The sequence below is a fragment of the Rhea pennata genome, chromosome 3 (genome assembly GCF_028389875.1).
Source record: "Rhea pennata isolate bPtePen1 chromosome 3, bPtePen1.pri, whole genome shotgun sequence".
NCBI classification, from domain to species: domain Eukaryota; kingdom Metazoa; phylum Chordata; class Aves; order Rheiformes; family Rheidae; genus Rhea; species Rhea pennata.
This window is the reverse complement of record NC_084665.1, coordinates 114,455,798-114,470,680: the sequence shown is the minus strand read 5'-3', so window position 1 is coordinate 114,470,680 and position 14,883 is coordinate 114,455,798. Positions and strand designations below refer to the sequence as shown.

At 37.9% G+C, this 14,883-nt stretch overlaps 1 protein-coding gene across 2 annotated transcripts in view; it reads right to left on the bottom strand.

Annotated features, from left to right (window-relative positions):
• Window positions 1-217: 217 nt before the first annotated feature.
• The window catches only part of GREB1 (growth regulating estrogen receptor binding 1), a 61,044-nt gene continuing 46,378 nt past the window's right edge, over window positions 218-14,883 (bottom strand). For both annotated transcript variants that reach the window (XM_062571161.1, XM_062571162.1), the window contains exons 24-32: window positions 12,201-12,343; window positions 11,236-11,397; window positions 9,452-9,656; window positions 8,025-8,199; window positions 6,859-7,077; window positions 4,795-4,930; window positions 4,060-4,260; window positions 2,293-2,431; window positions 218-381 (exon numbers count right to left, since the gene is read on the bottom strand). In XM_062571161.1, the coding sequence (XP_062427145.1) occupies window positions 218-381; window positions 2,293-2,431; window positions 4,060-4,260; window positions 4,795-4,930; window positions 6,859-7,077; window positions 8,025-8,199; window positions 9,452-9,656; window positions 11,236-11,397; window positions 12,201-12,343 (1,544 nt within the window). The remainder of the gene's footprint in view (window positions 382-2,292; window positions 2,432-4,059; window positions 4,261-4,794; window positions 4,931-6,858; window positions 7,078-8,024; window positions 8,200-9,451; window positions 9,657-11,235; window positions 11,398-12,200; window positions 12,344-14,883) is intronic.

Genomic DNA, 14,883 nt, shown 5'->3' with positions numbered 1-14,883 from the left:
GAATCAAGGATTGCTTCCTTCAGACAATTAGATAGAAAAGTCACTTCCAGTGTTTGGAAATATAAGCACAAACTGACTGATTAAATATAATTCTAATAAACCATGGAAAGCTGTCCTGTTTCTGTTCAGAAAGCAGAACCTCTCAAAGGTCTTTTTTTGAGCTGCTATCAATTAGACTCCTTTTTTCTAGTTTCTCAGGAAATGTTTCTGCTTTCTGTTAAATATGTCGTCCAGTCAGGAAGAAAAGTGGTCTGTCCTCTTTGGCATTGGCAGTCTGAAATTCATCCCTCAGTCGGAATTGCCATTCATCTTCCAGCTCTAGCCGGACAACAGTCTGGCGAAGAGAATTGCGATCTTGACAAATAACACACAGGGTGGCACCTAAGCAAACAGTAAAAAAACAGAAAAAAAAATGTGTGAATATCACCTTTGTTCTCCAAACCAACAAGATCCCCCCCAGTTCTTAGCATGTAGAACTTCCACCAGATAAAAACAGGAGTTAGAGCAACGCTGGAGATAAAATTAAGACACTCACACGTGACTTAGGAGAGCTACATTCAACTCTTTTTTACCAAGGTCTTCTTGCCTAACCTTAAGTATCTAGTATTTATTTAGTTAGCAAGATTAACAACACACTCCTCACCCTTTGAAATGAGGAAGGGTGAATCTGTTTGGTAGATCTAAGGAGGTGGTGATGAATCCTAACAGAAAACAAGATAAAGCCCTACATCCATTGCAGTTATAACCATATTGATCATTACATAGTTGAATTAAACCTTCACTCAGCAAAGCACTCAAGCCACAAGCTGGTCACCAGGATGTCTGATTGAGCTCTGTGTGCTTTGCTGACCAGAAGTGGTCTAAACATGTCCTTAAAACCAGTCACAAACTTAAGCACTTTTGTGATTGGTAAGCTAATGTGCTACCAAAGAAGAACCACATCTGTATGAACGTGAACACGGTTGAGTCCAGAATGCTGAAGTAAGTAATATCATGTTTTAATAAGCAATATCTAAAACATGTAACTGTTTCATGTGAATGGCAGGTTGATAACATTTTAACTTGCCTGCATAATTTTCTGGCTTGTGAAAAAAGTGCTTAATTAGGTGAAATAATTAACTTGCCATCATTCAATACTCTGAAAGAGAGATGGTAAGGTAGGAGGAAATGCCCAAGACAGAAAGAGCTCAGGCTATAATAAAAAGAAACAAGAGAGAAAGTCACATTGTGCTTGTTTAATGCTGGTTAGAAGGTCAAGTATACTACAAAGGCAGAAGAGCAAATCCCAAATACACTTTGTGTTACACATTATAAAAATCTACTGGTTTACACAAAATGAAACTGATGGCCTCTGATCACTCACTTGGGGAAAAAAATGCAGCACAAAAGCACTGCTTTCATCTGCAATTACTCTAATAGCTTTGTCAGAAAAGCCATAGGCTGGCTAAAAAATGGAAATTGCTCCAGAATGAGAATAGACCCTGGCACTCTTGTGGCTCCACTAGCTTGAGCAGGTGAAATCTGTTCAAATCCTAATTTGTACTTTGCTATACCTATCTGCATGAAACTATATTAATTGCAACAAAGAAAACAGCATTTTATAACAAATGTACCTGCTTCAATAAGGCATTTGCAAAGGTGTGTCTATTCCGGTGACATTTATGGCTGTGACTAAAACAAATCCTTAGAGCAGCGCACACCTAGGATGGTGGGAGAACGATCTGAGAGAAGCTTGCAGTGTGACCTCCTGCTATGCACATGCATTCGTTGTTTCCAGGGCTGACCACCGACCCTACATCAGGACTACCTGGAGAAACTAGTTATTGGGAATAAATATTGACCTTTTATTCCCAGAGATAGTAAAAAGATTTTGATGGAATCTTGTCCATCGTGCATTTTCTTTGAAAATTAGAAAACATTACCTGCAAGAGCACAATGAGCAACACTTCATGCATAAAGCTAAATACCTAGTTTCCAAACATAAGGTAAGGAGTAAGGCGTATACACTGGGCATAATGACCCAACATTGCCTAACCACTTGGAAACCTGCAGAACTTGGAGCATTATTATATAGCAATTTACAACAGTGCAGACCCAGCATAATCCAACATCAAAGGAGTGTGGAACATACAAAACATACAAAAAACAAATACAAATACATACACTCTGTGCGTGTGTGTATGTGTGTGTATTTATTTATTTATACACAGATAACAACCAAAAAAAGTCTTCTCCTTGGGTTGCTGGCTGCCACAGCCTAAGTCAATTCTCTATAATAAAACTATAGCTCACCTTTAAGAAAATGAAACTTCTTCAAAAAGCTAGCTACAACGAAGGAGTCACAGAGGTACAGCAGGAGACCACTGAATGTCAGACCAGAGGAACTAATGTTCAGAGAGTGAGGTCGGGAACTCACATAGCAAACTGCAATCTGGTTGGTAAAGGAGAAAAAAAAATCATCTTCAGGTTTCTATACAAAAGTACTAGCTGGGGCTTCACATCAAGCTCTCGGTATTTGTACCTGATTCAAATTCAGCTTTCCAGCTCCAGCTATTGTGATCTGTATTCCTTTCTAAATATCCCTCTACTAATTAGGAGAGCAGTGTTCATAACTATATATTAGTCATCATTACTATCACTATTATTATTATCAGGTTTAGATATGATAAGGTTTGAAATCTACAGTAGCTCACACCTATAACTCTGTGACATGCCTAGCACAAGAGTTTATATACACATGAATAAATATAGTAACTGCACAGTCTTATCTAAAAAGAACCATTTAAAAATGTCTAATTTCATTTACACCAGAGTAGAATTACTCAAGTCAGTAGCTGTGAGCATGCATCAATGTATGAGGTTTCCTGCACTCTACTTACTTTATTTCTGTGGCTATTCCTCAAACCCGCTAGGAACAAGGAATTTTTATAGCACTTTTTTAAGCACTTACAAATCTCAGATTAAGCAGTCTACCTTCCATACAAGGCTTTGTTTCCAAAGTGCCACTGTACTACACAGTTGAGGCAGATCCCCAGCTAGCATAAGTCATCATGATTCAATAGAGCAAGGCTGACTCACAGCAGTTGAGATTGTGGTCCAGGATGCATATTCCTCCAATCCTGTTTTACCATATTCCAGCTCATGTAACAATTAAAGAACTGAATTGAACTCATTTCATGTTCTGAATGGATTAGAGCTGAAAGGATGTAATGGATGAAGAAAGTAAGAGAATGATGCCCCCTCCATAGAGTTTGTTTATCTAAGCATGATGGGAATTTAGACCTATAAGAGCTCAGACAGAAAGGAAATTAAAAGATATGTTAAAAATGTTCTGGGAGCAGCAGAGATGAGAAGGCCATTGCACAACTATTTTAGTAAAGAAGTTAAGTTAATCAATAAGTCCAATAAGTTTGAATTTCATTTAATATTCAATTTAGGTGGGAAGGGAAAAAAAAATTCTCTTTCTCAAACACCACCGCCTTAATGTCACACTTCTATCCGACCTGCATTTGAATTTAAATATGACTCTGCGTTTAGATCTGAAAGGATTAGTGAAAGCCAAGAGCTCTTAAATTCTAATCTTGGCTTCTCTCAGTTTGACTCTGTGTCTTGGTATTTACTTCTCTTCATCAGCTTATCAGCCAAAAGCAAACTGACATTTGTATTTTAAAGTGCTTTCTAAGGACTAGCTAGTATTTGTAAAACAATTTATGGGAGAAATTTGCTCTAGAAAGGGCCAAATTATAACAGATTAAGGAAAAAGTCCTTAAAGAAAAATGTGTTCTTCTAATGCATTGTTAATTCAGAATCTAATACCATCCCTGGTTTATATTAGTATTTATGACAACTACGGTATCATTCTTTGTGTACTTTATTTGTAGCCTCAAATAACCAATATCCTTATGAGTCTTGGAAATTAATTAATTTCAACATTATAGTGATCTAATATTTACTTTTTTGAAGGCTATATAACTATTGTGAAGGAATGCATCAGAAAATTCATCCAAAATGTAGGCGATGTGTTTCCTCGAACTGCTTGAAGATTATTTCATTCAGTACCTGTGGTCCTAAGTTAAGGTAACAGTCCACAGATAGCACTGGATGGTTATAATTCTTCAATGAGAGAGGGAAGAATCGATGGCTGTGATACTGGAGGTATTTTTCAAGGAGCAATTGAGCAGGTGCTGCCAAGAAGGTATGCTTGCTGTCAGGAGCACAAATGTACTGAGCAGGTGAGATTGAAACTGGAGTGTCAGACACCTATGAGGAAAAAATATTTGTGGTACAGATCAATCCTGATCTATCAAATCCTAATTATCTGAATTTTGGTTTGTACAAAACACGTCTCTATATTACAAATCCAAGATCTATACAAGAAGTAAAATTATTCAGCCAAATAGCTACTACCAAAAAAGTTTCAGATGTTCATGGAATTATATTGGTATTTATAGAGTGTTTGAGGTTTCTGCTTTGAACACAAAGTTCTCCTGAAAATGAAATGGCATAAAGATGAGCAAATCACTAGCTATAAATAAAAACTCATAGTGAATGGTTACTAAGCTTAAAAAAAAATTATACAGTTCCAACAATTTTACAGGAAAAAGATTAAAGTTAAATGATTCTTTATACCAAGAATATTGTGGATTTCAGGGAAAAAAAAAAGAAACAAAACATGGCAGACATACCCTATTACTGGCAACTGGATGTGCACCATAATACCTCAGCTCTCCGTGTTACAGATTTTAGAGCCAACCAGAAATTTAACAACAATGAAGCAGAATTCTCAGTTCCCACCTTAGACTTAACATGGAAGGATCTCTGTCCTCCCACTGCGATTTGCTTTTTCATGACACTGAAGTGATTGAACCGACAGATGAGAAGGCCAGCACTGTGGACACGCAAGTTGAAGTCAACATCATCACAGGTAAATCTGGAAGAATAAAACCATAGCTATTCAGAGCAATGTTTCTTATTACACACTGACAAGTACAAAACTTGGGATCTTTGACCAACACCAGAGAAATGACAGAGAGATGGTCAGGTGTCAAAATATATTGCCCCCGAACCAGTTCCCACCACATAGCTAGTCATCTGACTACCCCAAATATGGTCAATGAAATTTGACTTGCAAGGACATGTACGAGGCCCCACATTTGATTTGTCAAATGCACAGAAGTTTCTGACTACTCACTTTTCTCTTAGAATACAAATATCCAGGAATCTTTTCAATATTTCTCTACAGAAATAATTTCAGCTTACATCACAGACGAAACTTTTTGAAGACAGAGTCATTTCTTAATACAACAGAACTGCTGAGACATAGGAATAAACACAGCAGAATGAGGCAAATCATGCCTGAGCTAAACTTGATTCATTTTAAAAAATAAGATGGAACAGAATAAAAGTTAAACTTGTAAAACTGGCTACATTAAAACACCTTGGTATTTGGCCTTTGGTAAATTCAGACTCAATTCTCTATTTTGAATGTAGATATTACAAAGTGGATTGGATGATATTGTAGAACCATTGGGTTAAGATCCAGGGTTTGGACTTTAGAGAGCTTACCAATTACTGTAGCAATGGACATCAATGAGATACTTGAAATGTAATTATCTGTTTTGAAAACTTTGTCTTTGGTCTCAGTATTATTTACATGGATATTTCTCATCCTTATTGGTTTCTTTGTGTTTTTTTAAATGCATCTTTCCTCCTTACCACCTAAAGCTAGACATGTCATATAATACTTCCAAACTCAACAGCAAACCACCTGCAGGATTATGGTGAGCCACTGATGATTTAGACCCATGGGCAGGGAATGCATGGTGTGGCCTTGCGTTCTTGGCATTTTAGCATTGCTGACTGTATTCATACCACTTTGCTTTATTACACTGTCATTCTCTTCATTAGCCCCTCATACTGCTTCACAAGATAATACAGGTAGACAGCCTGGGAGCACAGTTCTGTACAAGGAGATGGATGGGAGCAGGTTTAGATCCTTTAGATCTCCTTTAGACCTCATGTCATACCTGTCAGTCCCAGGTGGATATTGCATATCCTAAGGTGTCTAAAGTGCCACTACCTGCCTGGTTTTAGATAACTGAATCCCACCTCTAGTGACATCTACCTTACTCTGTTGCAGTAATTGCTTGTCCCTCAGAAATGGGACCAAAACCACAGTTTATTTCACACAGGTCTACGAACTTCTGTGAGATGATGTACCTGGTGAGTACTGTCCTGGTAACTGCAGTGATACTGTGTGGCAATATTAAAATCTGAACTATCCTATGTGGCACAATAAATGAAAAATTCGGAATTCGAAGACAGCTGAATATGAGAAACAATCATCAATGTTAACAGAGTTCGCTTATTCCTTTCTTCTGATTGGTTTTGTCCATGCTAAAAAGCACACATGCAGTACGCCCCAGTGTTCTGCTCCTCGGGGGAAACCCAGCTATAATCTCAGTTCCATATCAGAACAAGGCTTGGCTATGCACCATTCACCCATGCACCCTGGTTTCATTTGGAAGGAAGTCCAGGTGAGCGTGCAGGGAGGAAAGTACAGTGTTTATGCAAAGGCCATTTGGTGTATCGGCCTAGACAGCCGGTGGACCAGGACTTCAGGGTATGTTGCAGAGTATATCTACCCTACGATTCAAATATGACTGATTTATTTGGAAGTATGGAGATCAATGTCTTCTTTCAGTTGCTGGTGATTAGGAAAGGATTTGAACTATCAATAAAAAACCAAAATCTGTCTGCATCACATTAACAATCTCCTGAAAAAGCCAACAAGACCTGCTGTAAACCTAACCTTTTTGGTCCATTATTTCTATAGGAAGATACTAGTGATTCACTTACCTGTTCTGATTGTACTGAACATTCTGTGTCAGATCAACATTCAGCATGATGAAATCATGCACGTGGCAACAGGAGAATGGTTCTTTGATCTCAGCACTGTTTGTTTTACTGGCCCATTTCCTCATACCAATTAAGGCATAGTGAGTGACATTAGGAGTTGCTTCAATATGTTGCAGAATTTGCTTCAAAGAAACATTCCTTTCAGTCCATGTATAGTCACTACAATAATTAGGAAATATTTTAAATTTAAAATATAGAGAGAATAATCAGAATTTTACTCAACTGAACAGGAGTTCTCTACAGTCCAAAGCAACTGTATTAGTAAGATAACTTCAATACTGTCCTACTTTACTGCAACTTCTCACCTCTCATTCTAATCAAAATCAAAAATCAGCTAGTGTTCATATGGTGCGGACTGAAATGATAGATTCAAAACTCAGTCTGGATCTTTCAAGATAGTCACTCAAGGCTGTAAACTTTCAAAGTTACCTGGGTAATGTTCCAAATGCCACAGGGGTAATTGCTCATTTTGTGTCATAACTTGAATGCAAAGTATAACATCCTCCCAATCCATCTTAAAACTCTGTAAATTTAGAAGTTTTCATTGAGCTTATCTGTCTTTGAAGGTTTACTATAAATCCTGCATAGCAACATCACTGAGCTTAGCACTGTTCCAGGAATTCCTAAAAACACTTAGTATAAGTAATGTAATAAGGTAATGAAAATAACAACACTTGTTTGAGGATTTGAGGAACTTATAAAGGAGGCATACAGACTAGAAGTGACAAAAGAGCCAAAGAAAGTTAGCAGCCCAATCTGCAGATAGGTCTTTTAGCTTCCTTTGAAAAATCCTGTTAAAAATGTACATGTGAGTGCTAGTGTTTGCCCAGTATATCAGGGATTATCTACAGAACCAGAGTCAAGCTACACAGCAAAGGCTGTAAGGCGCTTAAATCCTAAGGGGACAGGAACGAACAACAGTTACTGCACAATGTTATGCAAAGGCAGATATCTAAGGAAACTATCTCGTTAGGCAAACACTATTCTCTACTTGTACAGGGTAAAAGTTGTAATATTTCAAATGTGGCATTTTAAAACTGATATGCAGTGAAAGCTTAAAAGAAATCAGCTGAAAAAGTGTATGTCCCTCCATTGCACTATTTTACCTCTTTCTATCTCCTGAACAATCAACTTCGACCGCATTCCACATAACACAGGAGTCGTCTGAAATGACAATGAAGGGCCAGATATCCTGGGGTTTAATCCCCAGCTCCTCCTGCCGATTTCGTTCTAGCTCCAAGTTATGATAAGACAACTCTTTTATCAGGAAGTGTGCAGCACCTGAAACCAAGGACATAAACCATAAGATGAAAAGTGGAGGCAGAAATTATTTGTTTCTAACTTGAAAGCCTTTTGAAGGGAATATTCAGGAGCTCATAACTCTGAAGATTTCATTAATACCTAATATCAGAGCCAATTTTTTCTGTCAATTGCCAAACAAGTGACTTAGAGGACTCCACCGGGAAACATGCAAAATGAAGCTTGACTTCTGTGGTAAAGATTTATTAGTGTCTTAAGAGTTTAGTAACTGTTTTTTTTTTTTTTTTTTTATTGACAAATATTTGCCCTTACTGGCATCTCTCAATGCAAACATCTATAGACGTTGATTGATCAATCAAATACCATGGGATCAATTTCCCCTGATCGTCTACACTGAATGTTTGGCACTACTGCTAGCTACAAATTGTTCCATCAGTGAACGCAGGGTGCTGAATATTTCACAGAAATCATATTACCAGAAACTATGCAAGAGATGCCAATAATCAGTACATCACTGCCTATACCAATTAATCTCTTCCCATCTCTGTTCACTCTCACACACATTTGAGACTGCATTAGTGAGCTTCTGGCCTCACAACTGCAGATGCTCCATTTTAATGAGATGCTCTAGGACCCTTCCCTAGCAAAAGGCATGAGCATAACTCAGCTGGCTCAACAGAAGTGCCTACTGCCATTTGAGGAACTTGAGATATCCACATAGCGTTAGGAGCTATGGCACAGGACCTATGGAAGACCCATATGTACACACTGTGTCTGGAAGAAAGAGTCCTTCCATTATTGTGGTGATTAATGGTCTGTAGTACTAAGCACCAATAACTGCATGGCTATGATGTGATTTTTAGGTATTATGGCATATTTAAGGTTCACAGCACAGTCATTATCTCATCTTTGTTAAAAAGAAAAAAGTTCAGTTTCTGAAGTATAGATATTCTGAAAATACAACATATCTATTTCCACAAGGAAATAGAGTAGGTAACTCTGAGTTAATCACCCTCCATTTCCTTTAGAGTCAATAGAGGAGAGTAAGTATTTCTAGGGTGTAATTCTTGTAGTTCATTTTTGATGACTGTTTCTGGACTAAGTAATTGCATCTTAGACTGTGGCTCACTGAGTTTTCAAAGCTAGTCCGAATCACCAGATCATGTATGCTAGCTACGAAGTGTACATTTACATTTCACTGATGAATAATACCTCAAAGGCCCAAGTTGTGCATCTGCATTTGTAAAGACCTGTAAGATTTTGTTAAACTTACCTACTCCTGCACTGTTGAAAATGCTTGGAAGAACAAGCATGATATGGTTAGGCCAGTACTTCTTATATATGGCCATTTCATATTCCTTGACAACTAAAACATGCAAATGACTGGCCCCATCCATTGCATGATATAAATTGAAAAGTCCATGTTCATGACGCCCAGTAGTGGGAGTAAAAGTAGGACTTTTTATGTAATCTTCACTCTGTAAATAAAGAAACAAAAATATGAGTTTTCATATTAAACTAGATGATGTTTAAACAAAACAGACAAAGTACCTTAGTAGAAATCAGATTCCCTGACACTGGAGAAACTTAATCATTTTAAATCAGCTTAATAGCAAAAAAAGTAATTTTTATAAGAGTTGGAAAAAAGCAAGTTCTGACACTAAATTTAATTGACTGATAAGAATGCAGTGGACTGGATAGGACAGCTAACGCTGACCTGCCAAGTACACATGCACCTCAAGGATAGATCTTGTAAAGGATTTAGGTCTATATGAAGTAAGATCATACTCTGAATGCCTTTAAACTCATTAGGTGCCTCCTAGTTGCTCCTCAGAACCCTGTTTCTACACAAGTTCAGGATTGTTCCAATCTGGGCAACTGCTGTCAGCCTGGTTTCTACTAAGGCCGTTAAGGATCCAGGATGGAGATGTACTGCTCTACGGAATTTCTCTAAAGCCCTTGCAGTTAAGCAGATTTAAAACTGCCAAAGAAAAACATGGTGGTTTTGATGGCAGTGGAGTCCTATGAAGGGTAATTTAGAGTGCATGGAGAAAAATGTTTTATAAGAGCTTTATAATCTAGGTTTATATCTCATAGCACCTTTCAAACTTGCAAGCACCCTTTTATAGTAGATAAACATTTATTCTTTTAAAAACAACAAAGCAAAGGAAGAATAAATTGATTTGGCAAAGCCTCATAGCAGGAGAGTGACAGAAGCAGGAAAAGAATCCATAAGGACCTGAGGCATAGCTCCAACTATGTAGTCAAGCACAAGTTTATTGGGGGAGGATGAGCAGGAGGTTCCTTCCTCACATGGCGCAGATGCAGCTGTGTTGCTGCCTGGGCTCTCCCATTTCAAACTTGAGCTGGACATAAAACTGGAGGGTTGTATCAGCAGTAATTGCTTTTTGTAAGCTTATTTTCTCCAAGATAGAATTGCTGCCGCTTACTATTTTTCCATCAATTTCTCCAATAATTCAAACAGTGTAACCTGAACCAGGCACAACTTGGTTGTGCCTCTTATAAGTAAGGCCAACATCAGAGATTGCATAGCCTGCTTAGATGGGTGATCTTACAAACTGTTTTCTACAAGGGCCATGTGATTCTTCAGACAGTCTTAAATCCACAGAAAAGTTTCTGTGAAAGCCTTATTTTTATAGGAAAACATTTGAGCATTTCTGAAGAATAAGATAGATATTCTGGCACCTCCCTCTACAGTGAAAAATTGCTTCCTCTTAGTAAACTATCTGATGAGCACAACCACATCTCTGAGGCTCATTGCTGAATCATTCTCACTTTAGTATCTTAAACTCATATCTAAAGAACTTTTACCCCAGATAAGAATAAATAAACTGTTCATTTTGGATAATGAGCAAAACAAACATTTTATTGGTGGCTTGATGGTTTTGCTTCATGTCTCCCTTTCTGTGAGAAAATGCAGGCTTAGTGCCTCATAATCTCCTGACAGCAAGATCAGAAGTGTAAACTTTTTAATAAGCTTTAAAAGTGGTCTTGTTTCTCTTCCATGTATGACAGAAAACATAATTATCCATCTACCTTATCTGTGACTAGTGGTAACCTCATGCTTTCCAACTGTCTTCCTGGTTGGCTAAAGACAAAATGATGTTCCTTTGACTTTGGAATGATAAAATGCAGCTGAATCTCCTCTCCCAGCATAGAATAGGAAAAGGCAAATGCATGCAGAGTGGACTCATAAAGCTGAAGACAGAAAAAAAGAAGGTAATTCCAGTGGTTATAGTCAAATTTATTTCCTGCAAGTTCTCCGCATAGTTCAGACTCATTAATAACATTACTAAAACGAACAATTACTCACTGTTTGCAGTATATTTTACCTCACAATTCACTAAGTGTTAAGTGAATCTCCCTAGGCCTCATATTAAAGAACATATTAAAGAAAAAAAATGTTGTTTTCTCTTTTGAAACAATTAGTATAGTTTTGTCTTTTGTCTTTTTTCTTGCTGATGGTACACAGACTTGTAGACCACTCTGCTTAGAAATACTATTTCATACATAAAGGCTACAGTATTTGCCTTACTAATGCATCTTCCTCACATTCCTATTAAGGCAGGAAAGTGCAGGATTACTCTGAGTAATACCAATCCATACACTATATATAGAATTCTTATGCTGCACTGCTCCATTATCAGAATTAGCAACTCTTGCTATTACTCAGATCAAAATGTTAAAAAGTCCCAGTGAGAAAAGTTTATTGAGAAATCAGTTTTCACTGGTAGTATACATGTAGAATGATGATTACAGCACTGAATAAGTTAGTGTAAGTGAGGCAAGGAACAGTTCTCTCAAATCCTCACATCTACAGTCTAATAAAGGGAGACAAACCTCAAAAAGTATAAAATTTGTAAATCAACTCTTTGTGGAAGTATAGATTACACACATACAACTTGTAAACCAGTATAGACAGTGTGAGTGTACAAAAACTGGGCTTGGGTGGTGTGTGCTTGGGTTTCTGACATGAAAAGGAGTAATTTGGAAGACTTTACCTGGTACCTGGGATTGAAACCCATATACTGATGACATTGTTCACAATGATGGTAGGTGTTATATGCTGCATACTTGGATAATCTCATCCTAGTTGTTTGACGTTGTGTATACATATCCTCCTGTCTCCTGCTCATTGATCTGTCTATTAAAAAACAAGCAACATAAATGTAACATATATTCAAGAGCAGAATTTATTCCCTTATGAGGAACCATTTCTGCCACTGTAATAAACTTCTAGTAATGGTGGCATAATTAAATACATGCAAAACAAACTATGAATTCATTCTGAGCATAGTATGTTTTATAAATCGCTTTGTACAGCAAAGGAGAGTTCAGAAAAACATCTGTAAGTTCACAGTTATGATAATTCTGTATGGATTTTAGATAAAGGTGAGGTATAAGCAAAGCCAGATTAGTGTAACTGTCACTGTTGCTGCTGCTATTACTGGCTGAATGTTTGCAAAGGCAATAAAACATAAAAAAGTCTCCAGACGAAGCTTGCCATGATACACATTTGTTATCCTGTAAAGGACATCACCATAGATTATGTGAAAGGAGCTTGGCAAGTTTAGTGTTGCTGCGATTTAGCAGAAATCCACATTAAAAAAAAGAAAAAAAAAAAAAAAAGTCTCTCTCTCCTTTGCAGGAGACTGAAAAAAGATGAGATTTAATGACAATATCTCTGATAAGGACACCCACCTATGCAGAAGTGAACTGAGGCTGCTAACCCGTTCTCACAGGCGCCATGTAGCCTTTGAATGGGAATCTAATTTCGGTTGGAAAGGACTTTTGTATGTCATCTAGTCAATGCTGCACTAAAAAGCAAGGCCAACTTCAGCATTAGATCAGGTTTTTCATGGCCTTGTCCTGTCAAGTTTCAAAAATCATCAAGGATGAAGTTTCCACAGCCTCTCTGAATGACCTGCTCCAGGGTCTGACCACTTTTATTCTGGAAATATCTTCCTACTATCTAATTGTAATTTCCAATTTTTCAGCCTGTGTCTTTTGCCTCTTGTGGTTACACTGTGCACCTTTAATAATTTGTCTCTACAGTCTTCCATGAGGAAGTTAAAGACAGCAATCAGATGTTTCCCTCCCTAGACTTTTCCAGGCTGAACAAACTTAATTCTCTCTGCTTTTCTCTATACATCATGTGCTTCAGGCCTCTATCCATCTTGGTGGCTATCCACTGGACTCACTCCCATATGTCAATGTTTTGTACTGGAAAAACCCAAACTTGACACAGTACTCCAGATGTGCTCTTGTGGCTGCTAAGTATAGAAGAATAACCACTTCCCTTCAGCTGCTGGCTACACTTTTACTCAGTCTAGTAAGCCATCAGCTCAAAGGAGAACTGAAGAGTCATATTCAAATTGTTGTCCACCAAGATCAGCAGGCCATCTTCCTCAAAGCTGCTTTCTAAATGGTTGGCCCCAGCCTGCACTGCTGCAAAAGGTTGTTCTATCCCAAGTGCAGACTTTGCTTTTGCCTTTGTTGAACTTCTTCATGAGGAACCTATCAGCCCATTTCTCCAGCCTGTCAAGGCTCTGAATGGCAGTGCTACCTTCCAGTGAATTGACTATTCCCTCTATTTGGTATCACCTGTGAACTTGCCGAGGTTACACTCTGTCCCTTTGATCAGACTGTTAATGAGAGTCTTAAACAGCATTTACTCCACTATCAACCCATGAGGAGTGCCATGATTAAAAGGCTGTCAGTTGGATCTCGTACAACTCATTATCACACTTCGAGTTCAGGGGTCCAGCTGATTTCCCACCCACTTATAATCTGCCTGTCAAACCATGTGCCTCCATTTTAAGCTATGAGGTCATTATAAAAGACTAGGTCAAAAACCTTGAAGAAGTCAAGGTAAAACCACTGTTCTTCCTTTGTCCACATTGCCAGTCAACTCATCATAAAAACAATCCAGTTGCCTGTAATAGATCCAAGCTAGCTGTTTCCAATCACTTTCTTGTCCTTCATGTGCCTAGACAGGTTTTACAGGAGGGTATTTCCCATAATTGTTCTGAGAACTGAGGCAGGCTGACTAGGCTGTAACCTCATGGATCCTCCTTCTTCTCCTCTTGGAAAGCGGCAGGAACCTCCCCCAACAGCCATCACATTTTAAGGACAGCAGCCTCAAAACGATGTTGGCCAGCTCCCTCAACACACTTGGATACATCCTGTTCAGTCACAAGGGCTTGCATATGTCCAGCTGACTTATATATGGGAACATATTCAGAGGTCTATTTCACTGTAGACATTTTCACTTATCAGCCTGCCTGTAAGCTTGATGCCTTTTCTACCCCACAGAAAGAAACAGAAACATCTAATCCACAATTCACCTGAACTATTTTAAGTGTCTACTTTAAAAAGAGAAAAACATAATTTAGAAGTGCTTATTTCTCATTAAGAACTGTTAAGGGAGTCAAGAGGCCTGAATCACACCTTGATAATGCTAAAATCTAAATCTGTGCAGATGAACCTTACCCTTATAACCCAAATCTAAAAACACTTTTTTTGTACAAAATTAACTTTACCCACATAAGTCATTTCATTGCTACAAAACAGGACAATGCCACTACATAAAAACATTCAAATACACACATCTTTTTGTTAGATCACAGCTTTTTAATGAAAAACAAATTATTTAGTAGTCCATAAAACAATTGTAAGGCTCAT